Source organism: Papio anubis, chromosome 9, assembly GCF_008728515.1.
Source record: "Papio anubis isolate 15944 chromosome 9, Panubis1.0, whole genome shotgun sequence".
NCBI lineage: Eukaryota > Metazoa > Chordata > Mammalia > Primates > Cercopithecidae > Papio > Papio anubis.
The window spans coordinates 58,129,950-58,151,376 of NC_044984.1; the positions used below are offsets into that span (position 1 = coordinate 58,129,950).

The 21,427-nt window shown below is 37.9% G+C and overlaps 1 protein-coding gene across 5 annotated transcripts in view; it reads left to right on the forward strand.

Annotated features, from left to right (window-relative positions):
- Window positions 1-16,416: 16,416 nt before the first annotated feature.
- Window positions 16,417-21,427, forward strand: part of RXYLT1 (ribitol xylosyltransferase 1) — a 38,316-nt gene continuing 33,305 nt past the window's right edge. Inside the window, exons 1-4 of one of the 5 annotated variants that reach the window (XM_031650592.1) lie at window positions 16,468-16,740; window positions 17,635-17,790; window positions 19,160-19,323; window positions 21,039-21,160. Coding sequence is in view for 1 of the 5 variants with exons in the window: in XM_003906712.3 (XP_003906761.2) it covers window positions 16,569-16,740; window positions 17,635-17,790 (328 nt within the window). In the remaining 4 variants the exon portion in view is untranslated. Of the gene's footprint in view, window positions 16,741-16,796; window positions 17,130-17,634; window positions 17,791-19,159; window positions 19,324-21,038; window positions 21,161-21,427 lie in introns of those variants that run through there. The other 4 variants (XM_031650594.1, XM_009181121.4, XM_031650595.1 and 1 more) reach the window with 4 other exon arrangements.

Consider the following 21,427-nt stretch of genomic DNA (forward strand, 5'->3'; position numbering starts at 1 on the left):
TACAGTTTTGTGTGTGAACATAAGTTTTCATTTCTCTGGGATAAATACATAGGAATAAAATTTCTGGGTCATATTGTAAATGTATGTTTCAATTTATAAGAAACTGACAAACTATTTTCCATCTTGCATTTTGCATTTCCAACAGTAATATATGAGAGTTCCAGTTACTGCACTTCCTAGCACTTGGTATTGTTTGGGATGGTTTTGGTTTTATCAATTGTGGTTTTAGTTTGCATTTCCCTAATGGCTAATTTTTGTTGAGCATCTTTCACATACTTATTTGCCATCCGTATGTCTTATTCAATGACTGTTCAAATTATTTGCCCATTTTTTAATTGGCATTTGTTTTCTTATCATTGAATTTTGGAAGTTTTTTATATATATTTTATATCTATGATTTTATATCTATGATTTGTGAATTTTTCCCCAATCTGTAGCTTGTCTTATTCTCCTAAAGGTGTCTTTTGCAGAACAAATGTTTTTAATTTGTATGAAGTCCAATTTATCAAATTTTTTTGGAGATTATTCTTTTGATGTCATATCTAAAAACTTTTTGCTAAACCCAAGGTCGACCAGATTTTCTTCTACATTTACTTCTAAAACCTTTATAATTTTACATTTAGATCTACAATCTACTTCAAGTTAACTTTTGTATAAGGTATAAAAATTAGGACTTTTTTGGATAAGGATGTGCAATTATTCCAACATCATTTGTTGAAAGAAAATACTCTTCATTGAATTGCTTTTGCACCTTCGTCAAAGTCAATTAACTTTCTAGTTATGCACCTACTTTTGGGCTCTATTCCATTTCATTGATCTATGGGCCCATGGTTTCACAAATATACTGCCTTTATTACTGTGACTTTATCAGAAGTCTTAAAATTAAATTTGGTACTTCCTCGAACTTTATTTTTTTTTTCTTTGAAATTGTTTTGGCTATTACAGCTCCTTTGTCTTTTTTATGTAACTTTAAAATAAGCTTGTCTGTTTCTACAAAATATCCTGCTTGGATTTTTATTAGAATTTGTTAAAATCTATGTATCAATTAGGGAATGATTGATATGTTAATTAAGTCTTTCAATCCATGAACACAGTTATCACTCTTCATTTATTTGTTTAGGTCTTTCATTTTTATTTTGTTCTTTAGTGTTTTTTATTTTTATTTTTTCTTTGAGTCAGGGTCTGGCTGTGTCACCAAGGCTGGAGTGCAATGATACAATCACAGCTCACTGCAAACTTAGCCTCCCAGACTCAAACCATCCCCCTACCTCAGCATCCCGAGTAGCTGGGACTACAAACGTGCACCACTACACCTGGCTAATTTTTGTATTTTTGGTAGAGACGGGGTTTCACCATGTCGCCTAGGCAGGTAGTGTTTTTTTTTAGTTTTCAGCATCCATATCCTGGATACTTCTAATTTAGAGTTATACTTAAATTCTTTCTTTTCAAAGGGGCAGGGAACTATTGTAAATTGTATAGTTATTAATATTTTTTCCATTTACAACCATACATTGCTAGTGTATAGAAATACGGGACTGGCCACAGAGGCTTATACCTGTAATCCCAGCACTTTGAAGGCCGAAGTAAGAGGATCACTTGAGCCGAGGAGTTCAAGACCAGCCTGGCAACAAAGCAAGACCTCCATCTCTACAAAAAATGTTAAAAATTAGCTGGGCATAGTGGCATGCACTTGTAGTCCCAGCTACTCAGGAGGCTGGGGCAAGAAGATCACTTGAGCCCAGGAATTCTTGGGTCCAGTGAGCTATGATCATGCCACTGCACTCTAGCCTGGGTGACAGAGTGAGATACTGTCAAGAAAGAAAGAAGAGAGAGAGAGGGGAAGGAGGGAAGGAAGGAAGGAAAGAAGGAAGGAAGGAAGGAAGGAAAGAAGGAAGGAAGGAAGGAAGGAAGGAAGGAAGGAAGGAAGGAAGGAAGGAAGGAAGGAAGGAAAGAAGGAAGGAAGGAAAAAGGGATGAAAAGAAGGAAGGAAGGGTTTACAGCATTTGAAAGTTTTTATATACACATTCCAAAGGGAACAAATTATCTCTAGAATTAAACATTGCCTAAATTGAACTTGTTCATACGTATAGAATAGAATTGATGTAAGACCAGACAGCAATATAGCACAGATCTGTTTACGTATCTGAACGGAAAAAAAAAAATTATAGAGAATAGGTTATTCGATGAATGGTTGCTGAAGATACATTTATCTTCAGCTCCATGAACAAGTTCAAACTAGATTATATTATCTCAGATATACACAGTAATAGGGGTCCCCCCTCCCTCTCTTGCTTTTGCAAAGAATGGCAATACAATTGTCCCCAAAATCTTTGTAAGATCCAAGCTTGATTCTAAACAGCCTTTATACGGGCAAGACTGGGCATATTTTAAGGCCTGCTGGAAATAAAACTAAAGAGATCTATTTAGGATGGAAAATCAGCAGAGGTTAAAGGAGCTGTATATAAGCAGCACTGTTGACAATATTTTGCATAGTCAGTGGATACCATACCAGCAGTATTGGCAGTGGCAAGAGACTCTTGGCACCAATATTAATATCAGTACCACCTGTATCAATATGGCAGGGAAGTGTCAGTGTAGACATCTCCCAGCAGCAGTAATGAAGGCAACTCCACTGAGCTTTACCTAGGTGTTTCATACAGAAGACAAAGATGGCACCACAGCAAACCAAGGTGAAGGAGGAGGTGAATAACAAAGGCTACAGGGGAAGAGATATTTGTAGCAGGAATATAAAGGAGGAGACAAGCGTTCGTGCAAAGTGATAGCGGCAGAGCCGAGAAATCTTTCTTTTTTAAAATTGTTATTATTAATTCATTTTTGCCCACTTGATTGGTGTAACCTGAGAAACGTGGTTTACTTATGAAAGAGTGACCTTGGCCAGGCATGTAGCTCACATTTGTAATCCCAGCACTTTGGGAGGCTGAGGTGGGAGGACTGCATGAGTCCAGAAGCTCAAGACCAGCCTAAGCAACATAGAGAGACCCCATCTCTAAAAAAAAAAAAAAAAAAAAAAAAAATTTAACTGGACATGGTGACACTTGCCTATAGTCCCAGCTACTCAAGAGGCTGAGGTGGGAGGATTGCCTGAGCCCAGGAAGTCAAGGCTGCAGTGAGCCATGATCACACCACTGCATTCCAGTCTGGATAACAGAACAAGACCCTGTCTCAAAATTAAAATTAAATTAAATTAAAAAGTGACCTCACAAAAAAAGAATTTAAAAAAAGGGACATCATTGTGAACACAGGTATCTTTAATAACAAACCTAGAATTAACCTTATAACATTCTTTTCTTAACCTGCAAGCAAACATCTCCAATTCACAGATACATAAGCATATAATTTTTATGTGTAATATTTTTTAGTAATGTGTACATTCATTTTAGCATATATCAGAAATCTCTAATATAAAAATGGTGGTATGCGTGTGGTTAAAATTCTACCTACAGCTCCCTCCTCTGTTTACTTTCTTTAAATGCAGTTTTTAAAAACTGCATTTTGGAATAATTCATCTTGACAGTATTGTTTTGTCCCAAAATTTTTGGTTATTTTTTTTGGACAGTGCCACCTTTGTTAACTTTTCTCTTTTGCTAACTCAAGAAGCTACGATGTCAGAGCAAGGAGCACAAAATCTACTACAAAATGTATTTAAATTTCCCACATCAAAACCCCCAACATTTATTTGAATCATAGATAAATTTTAAGCCTATACTATTTTTGTTTAAACTAGAAAATTGGGTCATATGATTCAGCTATCATTTGTTCAGGCTGACTGTGTGACACGTTTTGCACATAGCTACATACATACTTATGATATGAATTAAGCCAATTGTTGTTCAAACATTACCCATAGTAACTTTTAAGACAATAAGCAAGGATAGTCCTGTCTGAAGCTATTGAGTTGGCTGTGCGGGGATTACCATAGTGTCAGGGACATAGCTTGCCATTTTGCCACAAAGAAATTTCATTTGAAGGCCAGGCATGGTGGCTCACACCTTTAATCCCAGCACTATGAGAGGCCGAGGCAGGAGGATCACTTGATTCCAGGAGTTTAAGGCCAGCCTGAGCAATGTGGCAAAACCCCGTCTCTACAAAAAAAAAAAAAAAAAATTAGCCAGGCGTGGTGGCATGCATCTGTGGTCCCAGCCACTCAGGAGGTTGAGATGGGAGGATCGCTTGAGCTTCCCAAAAAGAAAAAAATAATTTAAAAAAAAAAAAGAAGAAAACTAATTTGAGCAGGAACTCTGTTTTGCTCACAGCAGGTGCCCCATGAGTAAAAATAGTAATGAGCACATAATCATTGTTTGATAAATATTTGTTGAATGAATAAATGAACGCTTAAGACCATACAACAGATTCCCACTGCCTTCAGGGTAGAGACAAAACTCTTCCTTCTTGAATACTTGGTTCACAAGGGCCTCTGTAACTCTGTCTCTTGAAGGTACCACTAATTTCTGTCCTGGAAAGTAGAACGACTTTGCTCCACAACAGTTCTTGGACATTCCAGACACACATCTACAATCTCTGGCTTGATCACTAAAATAGATAGGTCACCACATTGTGAGTAGATTTTACCATATTAATTTTCTGTTAGCAAACTCATTCCCAAGCTCCTGTCAGACTTCTCCAAATATCATCATATCAGGCAGGGGAAGCTAAGTAAGGCTGAAGTAACAAGTAATCCTAAAATCTTAATGGCCCATAAAAACTGAGGTTAATTTTTCTTGTTCATGGCATATGTCAATGGCTGCTCAGCAGGAGGGCTCTGTTCATAATACACACAGTGCAGCAGCACCCAGCTGAGGGAATAGAAACCATCTAGAAAGTAGCAACCACAGTGACCGATGGGCAAGAGTATGGCAGAGCATGTGCAGGCTCCTGAAGCTCTACAGGTAGTGGCACATGGATGCTTCCACTCAAAATTTCATTAGCCAAAGCATGTCACGTGGCCATGCCTGAAATCAAACACTAGGGCAAGCATGTGTAATTCTCCTGTGAGCAGGTGACACAAATATTGTGAACAGTAACACATCCTACCACTGCCAATACACTGCATCATGTCAAGTCAGTCATTTCTTGGCATCTGGTTCTAAACCCAGATTATTCTCACAAAGAGTAGGAAGAAAAAGATCAAAATATACCATTTTGTTTTTGTTTTGACAATTAGAGAAATATGAGCTAAATGTTCTTTTCATTAAAACACAACTTATGAAAACTATTCAAGAATTGTAAATTTCAGAGTTCCTTCCAGGTCATTGGAGAAGACAAAAGTAAATTAAACTTATGTAGCAAAATATCAAAAACAAAAGAAAGAGCAAGGATACATAAGAAATATGAAGCTTAGCAAAAAATAGCACATTACATGTAGCATTATAACCTCAAGCACAAAAGGTATAAAATCTCATAATGAAAGACAAATACTGAAGAGTAAGAACCAAGCATGTGCTGCTTGAGAGACAAACCTAAAGTAAAATAAAACAAAAAATAAAAATAAAAATCAAGGAATAGAAGATCCAATTTGTAAACACAAACAGAAAGCTGTCATAATCTCTTTGGACTGCTATAACAAACTACAATAGACTGGGTGGCTTAAATAATCGACGTTCTAAAGGCTAAGAAGTCCAAGATGAAGGTAACGGCAGATTCAGTGTCTGGGGAGAGACAGCTTCTTGATTGAGATAGCCATCTTTTCAGAAGGGGTGGAGGAGATCTCTAAGGTCTTTGTCATAAGGGCACTAATTCCATTTATGAGGGCCTAATCCTCATGACCTATTACCTTCCAAAGGCCCAACCTCCTAATACCATCATACTGGGGATTAGGATTTCAACATATAAATTCTGTGAAGACACAAACATTCAGTCTATCACAAAAGCCAACAGGGAAATATTAATTCAGGTAGAGTTTAAATCAAAGAAGTAAATGGAATAAACAGGGTAATTTTACAATAAGAAAAATAAAATTTCACAATAGAGAGAAAATAGTTATTAACTAACACATATCAAATATGTCCCCTACACAACAGGAGATATAACGTCAGGCCTATTTGAAGCAAGGGAGTAGAAGTGAACCTCTTGCATAATATCTAGAATATCAGTTCATCCCACTCATGAAAAATGAGGAATTCTTCCGAGAGTACTAGGAGGATATAAATTAGTTTGTGAGCTGCTCAGAAACTTGGAAGAAAATAAAATCCGCCTAGAAAATAGAAAGACCTGTTTAGATTAAGAATCAAAAGCTAAGAAAAATATTAAAACTAATCCAGGTAAATAAATTGTAGTACCTTCCCACACTGAAATATTATACAGCTGTGAGAATGATGATCAACACCACCACCACAAATACAGATGAACCTCAGAAGTTCAGTGTGGAAAGAATGAAGCTATTCAGAAAACCACATGATGGACAGTGTTCAAAGGCAGTATGGTGATTACTCCTATGCAGTAGGAGGTTGGTACTGGCTGAAGGGGATCTCAGTGGGGCTTCTGAGGAGCTGGTGATGTTCTATTTCTTGGTGTAGGTGCAAGTCACAGAACAGTGTTCACTTTGTGAAAATGCATGAAGCTCTACATTGATGATATTGTCCTTTTCCATATGGATATTACATTTTATACTTTAGTAAATATGCATATTATATGTTATACTTCAGTGAAAAAAAAAAAAGAGAAAAACTGCTGCTGATCCATTGAAACGCAATGAAAAACAAAACCCACTCTCTGGTGACACTTTCACAACTCAGAGCAATTTTCATTTGTCCTAAATCCAGGACAAATTAAACTCTCTCAGGAGGAAAAAAAAAAAAAAAAATCTTTAGCAATGATGAACTCACAGGGAAAAAGGTAAAAAAATAGAAACATTCAAACATGACAAACACCAACAGTGGTATTGATAAAACAGTACTGCGTAACAAAAATTTTTTATGTTTTTAGGTCCCAGAAAGAACACCAGAAAAACCTGTTGATCAATCAAAACTAAGTTTATTAGGTTTCCTAAAATAAGAAAAGATACAAACTTGATAGTCTGAGTAGAGTCTCAGAGAAGGAAAATCAAGACAGGATACTCACAGTATTGAGGGTCTGGGCGAGATGATTTTAAGGTAGGTCTTGAGAGCAGGGAACTGGTTGGGATTGGGTAGAATTCATGGCATAATAGCTTTGGATAATCAAACAGTGAGACTATGATAATGAGGCAAGTTCTTGATAAGTAAGTGTTACATGTAAAATGTTTATTTAGAAATAGAATGCTTGTTCCCTGGTGCTGCAAAGAAATAGCACTCAAACACATTTAATTGTCTCAGCAAAGTCATTTTTATTTTCTGCAGAAAGGGTGCTCATCACAGATGGAACAATGGTGAGAGCACACCTGAACAAATTTTTATCCCTTACACAATTCGTCCCTGCTACTGTGTCCTGTCTCCATTGGCTGGAGCCAGACCTCACAATCTAAACTAAAACCCAATTGGCTAACAGTTTAAAACTTTTCTAAATAGGTAAAAGTAATGGAAAGACAAAGGAAAAGAGGAAGTTGCTTATGCCAGATAGGAAAGGGGCATAGGCTGCGAGCTGGAACATGCTTGTGAGCATGTCCAGCACAAGTATATTGGTTAAGGTACAAGGACATAGAATGTACCTCGTGCCTATGAGCATTTTTAACAGCTGCATAGGATGGGGCTTAACAAAAGGTTATTAGGACAAAGCAAGGAGGCTTGAAGGAAGTTAGTTTTTAAAAGAAACTATTATTTTTAACACTTATGATTTATTATTTAACAAGAAGGGAAACTTTGAAGAGGAACTTTTACTTTCTACATAAGCTATTATGGTTGGTTTACAGTCAACTTCCAGGAGCCACTATTTCCACAATAGGCAATTAAGCTATATTAGACTTGCCTCACTATTGCTTAGTCAAAAACAAAAAAGTATGATTTGGTCTAGAATTGATTAGCATAGAGGCAGGAAAGTACATTGTTTTCAGTGCTGTATATTTACATTTTCAAATACAAAATGATGCATGTTTATATTTTCAAATATGAAATGATATATACAAATATAAAATAAATATTTCAAATACAAAACTTATATTTTCCTTTTTATCTTAGAAAAATGGTATTTTTAAATACAAAAAAGTATAAATTTATAAACCTAGTAAGTAAAAATGTAAATTAAAAATAAATGTTAAAACTATATTATTATTCAAATATGAATTATTAGCAAATAATAACAATGCTTTAAAAAAATTAGCCTAAACATTTAATTAAAATAAAGAAAATTTATCATAAATAGAGATAAAATATTACGTGACCTTTTTTGAAAAGTGTGATCTTAAAAAAACAAAGTGTGTTAATGTTGTCATTGTTAAGCATATTTTTGTGCAAGTTTTCTCCAGCTGCTGAAAAGACTGTCTTTGAATCTACACTAGCAAAGGGAATGGTGAGTGGAGAGACATCAACTAACTCCAAATATTTTCCATCTTCATGAGCACAAGAAGATCTTGAACACCATTTGTGTCTTGTTGTTCTTCAACAAAAGATTCAAGAATTGTACCTTTTTATAGAAAGCGAGCTATAGATTGTTTCCAAAAAAGACTTTCTGATTTAACCTTTGTCTCCCTTCATTTCATCATGAAGAGATTAAGATTCCAATTCAGTTCCTAGGATCATTTTTTGTTCTGTTATACTGATATTCCTCTTGTTCAGAAAGTTTTTGATTAAAGAACAGACTATTCTCACAATAGAAATTTTCAAAATTGTTATTTTCACTCCCTCTTCTTCAGGGCTATGGAGTCTGTAGACATAAGGCAAAATTAAACCAAAGTGTTTTTTCTATTGTCTCACTCAACAGCAAGCAACATAGAAGACTTCCATGTTGGCTGGAGTGATGGCTCACACTTATAATCCCAGCAATTTGGGAGGCCAAGGCAAGAGGAAAGAGTCACTACAAAAATTTTAAAACTTAGCCAAGAATGATGGTATATACCTGTGATCCCAGCTACTCAGGAGGCTGAGGTGGTGAGGTGGGAGGATCACTTGAGCCCAGGAGGTTGAGGCTGCAGTGAACCATGTTTGCACCACTGCACTCCAGTCTGGGGGACACAGTAAGACGCTGCCTTAGAAAAAAAAAAAAGACCTCTGTGACCCCTGGTCACCAAGAAGTATCTGGAGATTTCTCCCCACCAACAACCAATCCATCAGTTCTTCAGCAGACACCAGCTGAGTGTCCCCCATTTCAATTCTGACAACATCTGGAGATAGCATCAGATCCCATAGGCTTAGGGCTCAGTTCCATAAGACTACTCCCCATTTCTCATGCCAACTGCAAGCTCTGGGTTGTTTTACCTGTGCTTCTAACCCACTGGCTATAAATCCAGGTTCCCACAACCACCTCCTCGAGTTTGATGCATGTTCTAAAACAGCTCATTATAACCCAGGGAAACACTTTCATTAGTTTATTTTAAAGAGTATTACAAGGGATACAGATGAAGACATGCATGGAGAAAGGCAGGTGGGAAGGGGCACGGCACTTTCCTGCCCTCTCTTGGGATGCCACCGTCTAAGAACTTCCTCATGTTTAGCTATTCAGAAGCTCTCCAAACCCTGTCCTTTAGGGATTTTATGAAAGTTTAATTACAGCCGGGTGTGGTGGCTCATGCCTCTTATCCCAGCACTCTGGGAGCCCGAGGCGAGTTGATCACCTGAGGTCACGAGTTCAAGACCAGCCTGGCCAACATGGTGAAACCCCATCTCTACTAAAAATACAAAAATTAGGCAGGTGTGGTGACATGCACCTATGATCAACTCAGGGCTTGGGGAATTATGAGAATCCATGAGACAGGAGGCAGAGGTTGCAGTGAGGCTGAGGATGGGCCACCACTGCACTCCAGCCCTGGATGAAACAGAGTGAGGAGTCCATCAAAAAGAGAGAGAAAGAAAAGGAATGAAAAAGAAGAACAAAGAAAGAAAGAAAGAAAGAAAGAAAGAAAGAAAGAAAGAAAGAAAGAAAGAAAGAAAGAAAGAAAGAAAGAAAGAAACATAGGCATGATTGATTAAATTATTAACCATTGATCAACTTTACCTTCAGCCCCTCCGTCCTTCCTGGAGGTTATGGGATGGAGAAGAAAGTTCCAACCTTCTAACCCTGCCTTGGTCTTTCCAGTGACCAGCACCTAACCTGAAGCTACCTAAGGGGCTACCAGCCACCAGTCATCTCATTAGCATTCAAAAAGACACTTATTCCAAGGATTTTAGTTGTATGCCAAGAAACTGGAGGGGGAAAATCAAACATATATATCACAATATCACAGGAGACAAGTGAAGAATTTACTTCATTCAAAACTTTAATGTAGTGTAAAATAGATTTCTATTTTGTTTAAATCACTGGTATTTTGAGTCTCTGCTATACATAGCCAATCCTATTATAGAAAATCCAATAAAAGATATGCAAACTGTATGGATAAAATTATAAAGCTGTATTGAAAGATATTAACTTGCACCTAAATACTATCTTACCACCCATTTCCTTCTGTGACTTACTTTTGTCAATCAATGTAATTTTTTTCCACATTTTTCTGTTGACATGTGCATATTGGGAACTGTGCCCTGGAGGGTGTCACACACAGAAACAAGGAGAAAAACACGATGGGGTTCCCTGCAGCATTGCTTGTATAAAATTAAATCTGGCACAGGTTGAGTGTCCATAAATAGAATTAAAAATTCAATATTACATAAAAAGTAAAATATTCCCAAAGTTATCCTACAAATGCAATAAAATGCTAATTACCATTCATGAGTGTTTTTTAGTATAAAATTCGACAAGCTAACTCTAAAATGTATAGGGAAATTAAGAATAGACAAGACAGTTTTTAAAAATAAAATAAAAGAGCAAATTGGAGATATTGTCCTTCCAAATATGAAGACTTATAAAGCTATAGTAACTAAGATGCATGAAATTGAGACAAGAAAGACAGAGAAGTCAAAGCTAGCCTACACATACAAGAAAGCCTCATGTTGACAGATGAGGCACTGAAGATCAGTCATTAAAGGACGGCCTATCAATAATTGGTGCGGGGATAATTTGTAATACATCTGGGTGGAATGACTCAATATTGTAACTTGTTGATTCTACCCAAATTATTCTATAAATTTAATGCAATTTTAATTAAGATTCTAATAGGAATATGCAGGCATGTTTTTCTTAAAGAATACACATATTCACACACACACCCATATATGCATACACACCCTCCAAACTGTAAAGGAAAAGACTGATAAATTTAGCTATATGAAAATTTAAAATGTCTTTACAATAAAAGTAAATATAAATAAAATATGGTGGGGTGTGATGGTTCACACCTGTAATCCCAGCACTTTGGGAGGCCGAGGTGGGTGGAGCTCAGGAGTTTGAGACCAGCCTGGCCAACATGGTAAAACCCCGTCTCTGCTAAAAATACAAAAATTAGCCTGGTATGGTGGCACACACCTGTAATCCCAGCTACTTGGGAGGCTGAGGCATGAGAATCGCTTAAACCCGGGAGGTACAGGTTGCAGTGAACTGAGATTGCACCACTACACTCCCGCCAGGATGACAGAGCGAGACTCTGTCCAAAAAAAGAAAAAATTCAAATAAGAAAAAATAAAAATATATATACAAATAAAATAGACCACAAAAATTGGAAGAAAATACTTAATATACATAAACAAATGATTGCTGTATAAAGTAAATAGAAATTCTGCAATCAATAGTAAAAGATAAGCAACAAATAAAAAACTATACAAAACATAAAAACAGAGGATAAAAACAAAAAAATATATATATTAAAAGATACTCAACCTCATTATTAACCAGGGAAATGAAAATTACAACAATAAAAGTCCATTGCAGCCATCATATTGGTAAAAATTTTAAAGGCTGACCTAACAAAATGTTTACTACTTGGTCATTAAATGTCACATACTCTCCTATAATCTCTACTGGATCACATAAAAAAATCTAAATAGCAAAGAGTAAAAATACTGCACTTTCAGGATGCAGAGGTAAATTAATCAGCTTCTATGATTTCATTATTAAGAAGAAATGATAAAATGTTAAACCAACTGTCCAATTAAGAAAGTTTCCAACAGGAAAACAGAAAAAACAAAATAATGAAAAAATAATGCACAATCTAGTAATTGCCACATAGACAAAATTGATAAATCCAAAGATAGTTGGAAGGAGAGGGGAAAACCAATAATAAAATCATAAAATCAGTTATAAAATCTGAAAATTTCGATACAAAAAAGAAAAGCTCAAAAGAATAAAATTAGAAATGAAAGAAGGGATATATCTGAATATTTTTTAATCCTAATGAGGTAAATTGGTTTCTTAGAAAATAAAAATTGCCGAAACAGACTTAAGAAGTATTAATATTACAAGCAAGAATAAACCAAATGAGTGTTATTAAAGAACTATCTCCAAAAATAGTTCTAGGGCCAATGAATATTACTGAAAAGTGCAGGCAGACTTTCACAGACTTAGTATTTTCCATGCTATATAAACTGTTTAAGGACTGAAATGCTATCCAACCCATTTGAGACAGCTAGCAATAATCCTGATATAAGATAAACATAGCAGAGTTTATAAAGATAAATCTCAGATTATTGAAGGTGCATTATTAATCAGATGTGTCTATTCTGTTGGAAAAGAATAAGTCTATCTGTGTGAGTTAATAGAAATATGAATGCATGAAGTTGATGGATTCACAGGAATATGTGTAAGCCATCAAAGCCTTGTGATGAAAAGTCAAAATTAGAAGACAGAATACATCAAATATTTACATTCTTGCAGCCATAAAAAAATGAAGTGAGCAAAAAGCACAGAAAGACTTCACTAAATGAGACTGAAAGAGGTTGAAAGGGCAATAACAAATGCTGGAGAAGATGTAGAGAAAAGGGAACCCTTGTACACTGTTGGTGGAAATGTAAATTAGTACAACCACTATGGAGAACAGTTCGGAGGTTCCTCAAAAAATTAAAAATAGAGCTACCATGATAGTCAGCAATCCCACTCCTAGGTATATACTCAAAAGAAAGGAAAATATTGAAGAGCTATCTGCACTCCCATGTTTATTGCAACACTATTCACAATAGCCAAGATTTGGAAGCAACCTAAATGTTCATCAACAGATGAATGGATAAAGAAAATGTGGTACATATGCACCACAGAGTGCTATTCCGCCCTAAAAAAGAATAAGAACTTGCATTTTGCAACAACATGGATGAAAATGAAGGTCTTTATGTTAAGTAAAGTAAGCCAAGTACAGAAAGACCAACTTTGCATGTTCTCACTTATTTGTGGGAGCTGCAAATTAAAGCAACTGAGGCCAGGCACATTGGCTCACGCCTGTAATCCCAGCACTTTGAAAGGCCAAGGCAAGCTGATCAGTTGAGCTCAGCATCTTGAGACCCGCCTGGGCAACATAATGAGAGCCTGTCTCTACTTTAAAATAATAAATAAACAAAACAACTGAACTCATGGAGATAGAAAGTAGAAGGATGGCTACCAGAGGCTGTGAAAAGTAGTGCGGGCAGGTAGGGCAGGGGAGTGGGGATGGTTAATGCATACAAAAAATAGTAGGAAAGAATGAATAAGACCTAGTTTTTGCTAGCACAACAGGGTGACTACAGTGAAAAAAATTTAATTGTACATTTTAAAATAACTAAAAGAGTATAATTGCATTGTTTGTAATACAAAGGATGAATGTTTCAGTGGATGTATGCTCTATTTACTCTGATGTGATCATAACACATTGCATGCCTGTGTCAAAATAATCTCATGTAACCCATAAATATATACTCACAATTTTTTTTTTTAATTTTTAAGAGGTTGAAACACATTTATATCACTCCTGGGGCCTTTCAGTAGCCTCCTACCCCAAGTTGATGATAATATCATTAGAAAAACAGCACATGCAAATGAAGTCAGTGGTAAATGAGAGATGGAGTCACATGGGTTCAAACTGTCTTGAATCACTCTCTGAGGCTATCACCATGGTGGTACCCACTCATAAGGGCTTTTAGTAGAGCAGAGTCCATAGACAACTATCACACTAGTTAAGGCTGGTGGATCACATGGAATGCATAAACAAAACTGGTGATGAAATTTTACACCAATGATGAAACTGTGCATAGGGTTCAGAGGGTGTGGGGAAACGGAAATAGGCGAGGGAAAGATTTACAGAAGAAGTGATGTTTGCACAGACTCTGTTTCTGCTCATCTGCTTCAATTTCACCTCAGGGTTGTTCTGTCTTTAACCTTCACCCTAGTTTTGTTTGGTTGGTTATCAGTATTTTGTTTAATTGATTGTTTAAAGAAGGCGTTATAATTTGCTTACTATTTCCCAATGCCAATATATTTCTGTAGAGTTTTATTGCTTATTTTTTGAGCACTGCACTCACATGAAAAAGAAAAATGTATCTTCTTAGGACTGATTCTTACAAATTTGAGATAGCTAGTTTATAACTTACATGGTCAAGCCCTGCTAGAAATATCTTACAAAGTGTTTGACACAGAAGCTTGGCCAAGCTGTGAAAAATCTCTCAAAGTAGTTAACACACTTCTTGAGTATTACTGGTGACTTGATAAACTAAGAAGAGAATTCTGACCAGGTATCACAAGAAATTTGGATTGGAGACTTCTAAGAATAAGCGTGTATTATTATGGCTATTTTCTCAATATCGTGTTGATTAATAGTTCTTCCCTTTGCAGACAGAGTAGAAAATATCACCAAGTAAAGATTTTAGCCCTGCTTTAGTTTAATTCATCTCATATTCCTTTATTTCTATCCTTCCTCCCACATCTTTCCTTCTCAGGTCTGGTTCCCTCTATGTGGAGCTTCAACCCCAAGAGGATATTTAACCTTGTCTCCCCCTCCACACTGCTGCATTCCCCACCACGTCTCTTTCCCTCTCTTTCCATCCACCTGAAGAGAGGAGAGCATATACAGAAAGTAGCTCCCAGCTGTAGCTCAATCATTAAACACCAAGAGAAAGGAAAATGAACTCTGCTAGACTTAGATCAATTAGAAGATTCCTTTGTAACCTAAATACATTTTTAAAAGTTTATAATCAAATTATGCAGTCATTTGCAGTTTGAGGTAAAACAACACTTTCATTTTCATGGCCCTCTCCCCTATTCAAGATGACATCAGCCGCATAGTAGTTTTACCTTGTATGCATTTCTCAATAGTAAAACTATTAGTCAGTAGCATCTGCATGTACATGGATACAGTGGGTGTTTTTTAGTAATTATAAGGTAATTACTTCCTATCCTTAAATAATTGTCATTTCCACAACAAAATAGGATAACCAACAATACAGCGTACATAAAACAACTGCCATCTCTCTAAGACACCAGAATAGCCTGTTAATCAAGGAAAGCTAAATTTTCTAAATCTACTACAGTAAGGGAGGGCACACTTTGACAGAAGCTTGGCAATCTCAGAAGGAGAAGGTTTGGGGTGATATTTATAGGACTTAGGGAGTCCGAGCAAAAATGGTTTAAAACAGGTCTTTGGAGGCAGGGAACTGTTTGGGGGATTGGGTAAAGTGTTTGACCTAATTGTTTAGAGTCGATGCTAGAGTGACCAACTTTTACTGATTTCCTAGGACTTTCCCAATTTTAGCACTAAAAATCCTCCAACTGGAGAATCTTTACAGCCCTGGGCAAACTGGGACCGCTGGTCACCCTAATTAGCGGACACACCGTCGCAAGACTGCGGGATAATTTGAGCAGTAGTACCAGATGCAACCGACAGAACATTGTAGCCCATATTACCAAGGCTGGACAAAACGTTTATTGAAGCATTCACATTTACAGCCTCTATTTGACAAAATACTGTATGCCTATGTGCGTTCAACTCACATCATAATAATAAAATTGAACTTTAAAAATATTTTTATTGCAGTAAGGTATATAAAACACGAATTCGACATTTTAACTATTTCTATGCATACAAGTGAGTGGTATTAATTGCATTCACAATGTTGAGCGACCATCATCAATTTTTTTAAAGGACGTTTATATCCACTCATCCATCAGTGTAGCAGGCACTGTCCCAGGCGCTAGGGATTCCATGTAGAGCAAAAAACATCACGGTCCATGCCTTCACATGGCCTTCATGGACCACCACGGGTGCTCTTTTTCCCCCGAGTCTTTATGTACTTGGGAGAAGTGGCAGGGTTGAAAGGTGTAATGGGTACACTGCAGAGGTCAGAGAGGCTCCCACCCAGCCCGGCGTCTGGAAGCACTCGGGGTAGTGGCCGCTCCTGGACCCCCTATTCCGGGGTCGGCGGTGGGCAGGCAGGCCCTGGGCCCGGCGGATGAGGCGGGACTGGAGGGGGCGGGGCCTGTGCGGGAGGCGGGAGGTGGGCGTGCCCGGGGCGGGGCTGTACCGGGCGCTGGGCGGAAGAGCCTTTGATGGGGACGGCCTGGAAAGTGCCTGGGCCTGCGCTGGACGCCGCTCGGGCCCCGGCTTCTGTTTCCGCCGGCTCCATGGCGGTGGCTGCCTGACTGGAAGCCCGAGTGGGATGCGGCTGACGCGGAAGCGGCTCTGCTCATTTCTCATCGCCCTGTACTGCCTATTCTCCCTCTACGCTGCCTACCACGTCTTCTTCGGGCGCCGCCGCCAGGCGCCGGCGGGGTCCCCGCGGGGCCTCAGGAAGGGGGCGGTGGCCCCCGCGCGGGAGAGACGCGGCCGAGGTAGGACTGGGGCTGCAGCTTCCCTCCGGCTCTGCGCGCCTGGCTAGGGGCTGCTGAGCGGCAGGGGCCGGGCTCCCGCACCCCGCTCTCAAGTCCGGGGTTACCCGCGGGGCCTGAGACGCGCTTTGCCTCCTACAGCCCCTCGAGCTAGCCCTTGGCTCGGGATTGGAGACTGGCCGTTAATTCTTACCCAGATCTCACACGCTGTCCCCGCCCCCCATCCCAGGGGGTGACAGGCGCGAACGCCTTTCAAACACGTGTTAAAATGCAAGACGTCGTCTCAAATGCCAGAGATTTGCGGGAGTGCTCCTGGAAGGCCTCAAAATCGCCGCAAGGTTTAAGACATCCGTTTCCATGTTGAAACAAAGCCCTCTAATCCTGCAGTGACCGTAAGGCAGGCTTTACCTCCAAATTCTGGTCCCCTGTCCGGTGTTTTAATTTGTGTTAAGATCAGACTCAGCTTTCTCTCTCCCTGTATTCAGAATTTTGCACGATAGTATCTAAGACTGGTGAACACTACACTCTGAAGTCAGTTTTTTGTGCATAGGTTACCTGTATACAATAGATAAAAAGAATTGCAGAAGTTAAACCTGTAACTTGATACATATTATCCTGTTATTTTTAAAGGTTTTGTTGTGGGGAAGAGAATTTTCCTGTTTCAAGTTAGCATTTTATTTCTAAGACCTTTCAAAGTAAAAAAAGTTCAGTTAAAAAAATTGCCGATAGTTTCTTTTTTGTTATCATTGTGTATAACCAGTTTAAATTCAGTTGCTCTATCTCTCAAAAATTAAAGTTAGGATGAAATTAGAACTAACACTTAATTTAAATGATTTGAATTTACCTACAGCTGCAATAACACCTAACTGGTAAACACTGTTACTCTTTTTAAAACAGAACAGTTCACTTTGGAAAGTGAAGAATGGAATCCTTGGGAAGGAGATGAAAAAAATGAGCAACAATACAGATTTAAAACTAGCCTTCAAGTATTAAATAAATCCACGAAAGGAAAAACAGACCTCAGTGTACAAATCTGGGGCAAAGCTGCCATTGGTAAGTTAATATGTAGAAGGAAGACATGTAAAAAGCATTGTAAAATGTACTTTATTGATTTGAAATTCATTTTAATATAATTTATTTCATAACTTGTTAATTAAGGCATCATGATATATTTTTTCACTTTTTGTCAGTAATTCCTTTCTCCTTCCAATTAGACAACATCTGTTTGTAAATGTACACACATACGTGTTCCACTGTTGGTCTTTAGCAGAGCACAGCTTCATTTATCGATACATTGAGTAGGCTGTATAGTGTCATTAGATTGCAAAACATATGTCAACTGAATTTTCATGAATCTGTGTATTTTTTGGACACTTGATACACAAATATAAGAGGTGGCCCCTGGCCTTGAGGGCCAAACACATTTGGGAAACACTGAAGAGTACAAGTTAAGGTTCTTCATTGCAGGCCTTTCTCAAGAGCCTTTAATATGACAGTGTTCATTGTATCAACAAAAGAATATATTATAGTATGTAGTTGATTAAACTTGATTGCACACAGAGGCATTTTTGCTGTGAATATCATGAGAGTGTAGTGTTCTAAGATATATATTATGCTCAATTAGAGAATGGGGCTGTGAGAGTTCAAACAGTCACAAAGAATTTAGTGACTTAGCACTTTATTTGGCCTTTGAACATGAGCTGGGTTTATGTACAATAAAGGATATGGATAGAAAGTACCAGATGAAAGGAAAATGTACAGAGGATAGTCCTCTGCTCACGGTATTTCATAAATTCGTTCATACTTACATACAAGTATACATCCTGGAAGATTACTACCAGTCTCTAAATTTCAAGTACCTGAAACCAGGTCTTCAGTCATCAAGTTCTGACCATTATTTTTTAAATAAAGTCCCTAATACTGATTTCTTCTTTTAAATCCCAGATTTTCATTTCCAGACTTCTCTCTTTTCAATCTGATAAGCGCAAAGTGGCCAAGTGAATTTCATCAAATGCTACCTTTTTTTTTTTTTTTTTTTGTTATCACCTCTGCTGGCAGGAAAAATGCTACTTTCATCAGCCTATTCTCTAGGCACAGTTATGAAATACCGTTATAGACATTCCCATTCAAAAAGGGAAAAAAATTGAAGTGAAAAAGTGTCACTGGTCCAAGCAATTTTGAAATCTAAATTTCATCTGAATGGTCAGCTCCATTTGATTATATTGCAGGCCTAGGAATAATCTATGACTTGTACAGCTTTGCCCTCTGGCATTTCAGCCATACTCTTGAAGTCATCTTTTCCTTTTTCATAAAAAGTAACACAAGTTTGCAGCTTAGTAACTTTATCAGCCTGTTGACAGCTGGTAAAATTTTCAGAGCCCATCAGCCTTCTTTCATTGTGACCTCTTTCTGTCTTTTTTAGTCCAAGCTGGCAGTGTTTCTGCTCATATAACATTCTGAAGAACCTTGTGGGCCTCCTGTGTATGTCACAGGATTCACTCCATTAGATGGGAAGCTCCTCTGCAGATCTTTTCTGAGTAATCCCATCTCCATTTCTGGCTTCTGCTGGGATAGCTGAGGAGACCTGTAAGTCACATGTGTAATGTCTTCAAAAAGCCCTTTGTGTGAATGAATATTCAGATCTTCTGTTCCTTCTGAGACACTAGCAAAAGGTTGTGCAGCCACATCCTTGGTCTTCTTTCTGGAACACCCTTTGCAGACAGTAAATCTAATTTTTCACCTCTTTTGCAATCTTAATGGTCTGAGAATTTCCCAAATCATCAAATTCTGGTTCCCTTTTGCTTAACAGTTTTTCCTTCTATCTCTTTCTTCTTATATTTCATTAATCACCAAGAAGAAACCAGTCCACACCTTTCACTTTGCTTGGAACCCTCCAGCTAATTATTGAAGTTTATCACAAGTTCTGCTTTCCACGTAACTGCAGGATACAATCCAACTAAGCTTTTTACTGTTATGTAACAAGGATCCTCATCCTTCCAGTTTCTAATAACACATTCCTAATTTTATTCTGAGCTCTCACCAACAATTTATTTAATATACATATTCTAGGAGTGATGTCTCATGCCTGTAATCGAGCGCTTTGGGAGGCTGAGGCAGGTGGATCACTTGAGGCCAGGAGTTCAAGACCAGCCTGGCCATCATGGTGAAACCCCATCTCTACCAAAAATACAAAAATTAGCCAGACATTGTGGCACATGCCTGTAATCCCAGCTACTCAGGAGGCTGAGGCAGGAGAATTGCTTGAACCCGGGAGGTGGAGGTTGCGGTGAGCCAAGATCATGCCACCTTATTCCAGCCTGGGCTACAGAGTGAGACTCTGTCTCTAAATAAATAAATAAATACATAAATAAATACATAAATAAAAAATTTTTTTAAATTGCATATTCTTACCAACAATCTGCTTTTGATGATTTAGATATCCTGTAAGACAATACAGGTTTTCTCTACTCTGCCTCACTTTGAGTCTTCACTAGCTGAGTCATTAACATCCATATTTCTGTCTGCAGGTTATTCAAGGCAATCTAATCTAGGCTTTTTAAAATCGTGTCCTCACAATTCTCTCAGCCTTTACCCATTACCCAATTTCAGAGCCACTTCCACATTTTTAGGTATTTGTTACAGTAGCACCCCATTTCCAGGTACCATAATCTTAACTGTATAATCCATAGCATCCTATTGCAACCGTAACAAATTACCACAAATTTAGTATCTTACTTTTCTGAAGGCAGAACTCTAAAATGTGTGAGGGCTGTGTTACTTTTGGAGGCTCTAGAGGAGAACCTGTTTCCTTACCTTTGAGAGTTTCTAGGGGCTACCCGCATTCCTTCATTTATGGCCCCACATCACTCTGACCTCTGCTTCCATCTTTATATATCCCTTGCCTCACTCTGACCCTCCTGCCTCCCTTGTGTGAGGACTCTTGAGATTACATAGGGCCCACCTAGATAATCTATAATAATCTCTTCACCTCAGCATCCTTAACTCAATTGCATTTTTAAAGTGTCTTTTGCCATGTAAGGTAACATATTCCTAGATTCTAGAGATTAGAATATGGACATCTTTGCTGGTGGGGCAGGGAGACATTATTCAACCCATCACATTTGGAAAGCTTTATCTAATTGTCCACGTTTTAAACATGGTGGCTTGGGTTTCTTTTAGTACCAGGGTACAATGAGAATGAAACAAAAACCTCTTTGAGTGTAACCAAAACAGGGTGCCCAGAAGTGGTGTATGGTCTCCATAGTACCTCATTGAGTAACACTACTCTTCTCTACTCTCAGAGCTTTCATTCAGGTGAAATCATGATAAAACATCAGGGGCTGCCATAAGGAGAAAAGATGCAGTGGCATTTGTCTGTGAAGGGGATCATGCATTCAGGGATATGTGTTCAAGTGAGGAGGAGGTAATGTCCCCTTGACATATTGAATGTATTAATATATGTAAATACATGAGCTCCTCTGGCTCCATTTGGCACAAAATGGCAACTCCCCCTAATTTGTTATAAAAATAGTTCTAACCACATAGTATAGTTTACTTTGTAATATAATACATTTCATTTCAGAATAAGACAGGTGTAAAGATCTATATAAATTAGGGGTTTCTCAAATCTAGAGTAGGAGAGGTCTTTAATATTAACTCACATTTTGCCACATTTTACACACTGACAGCT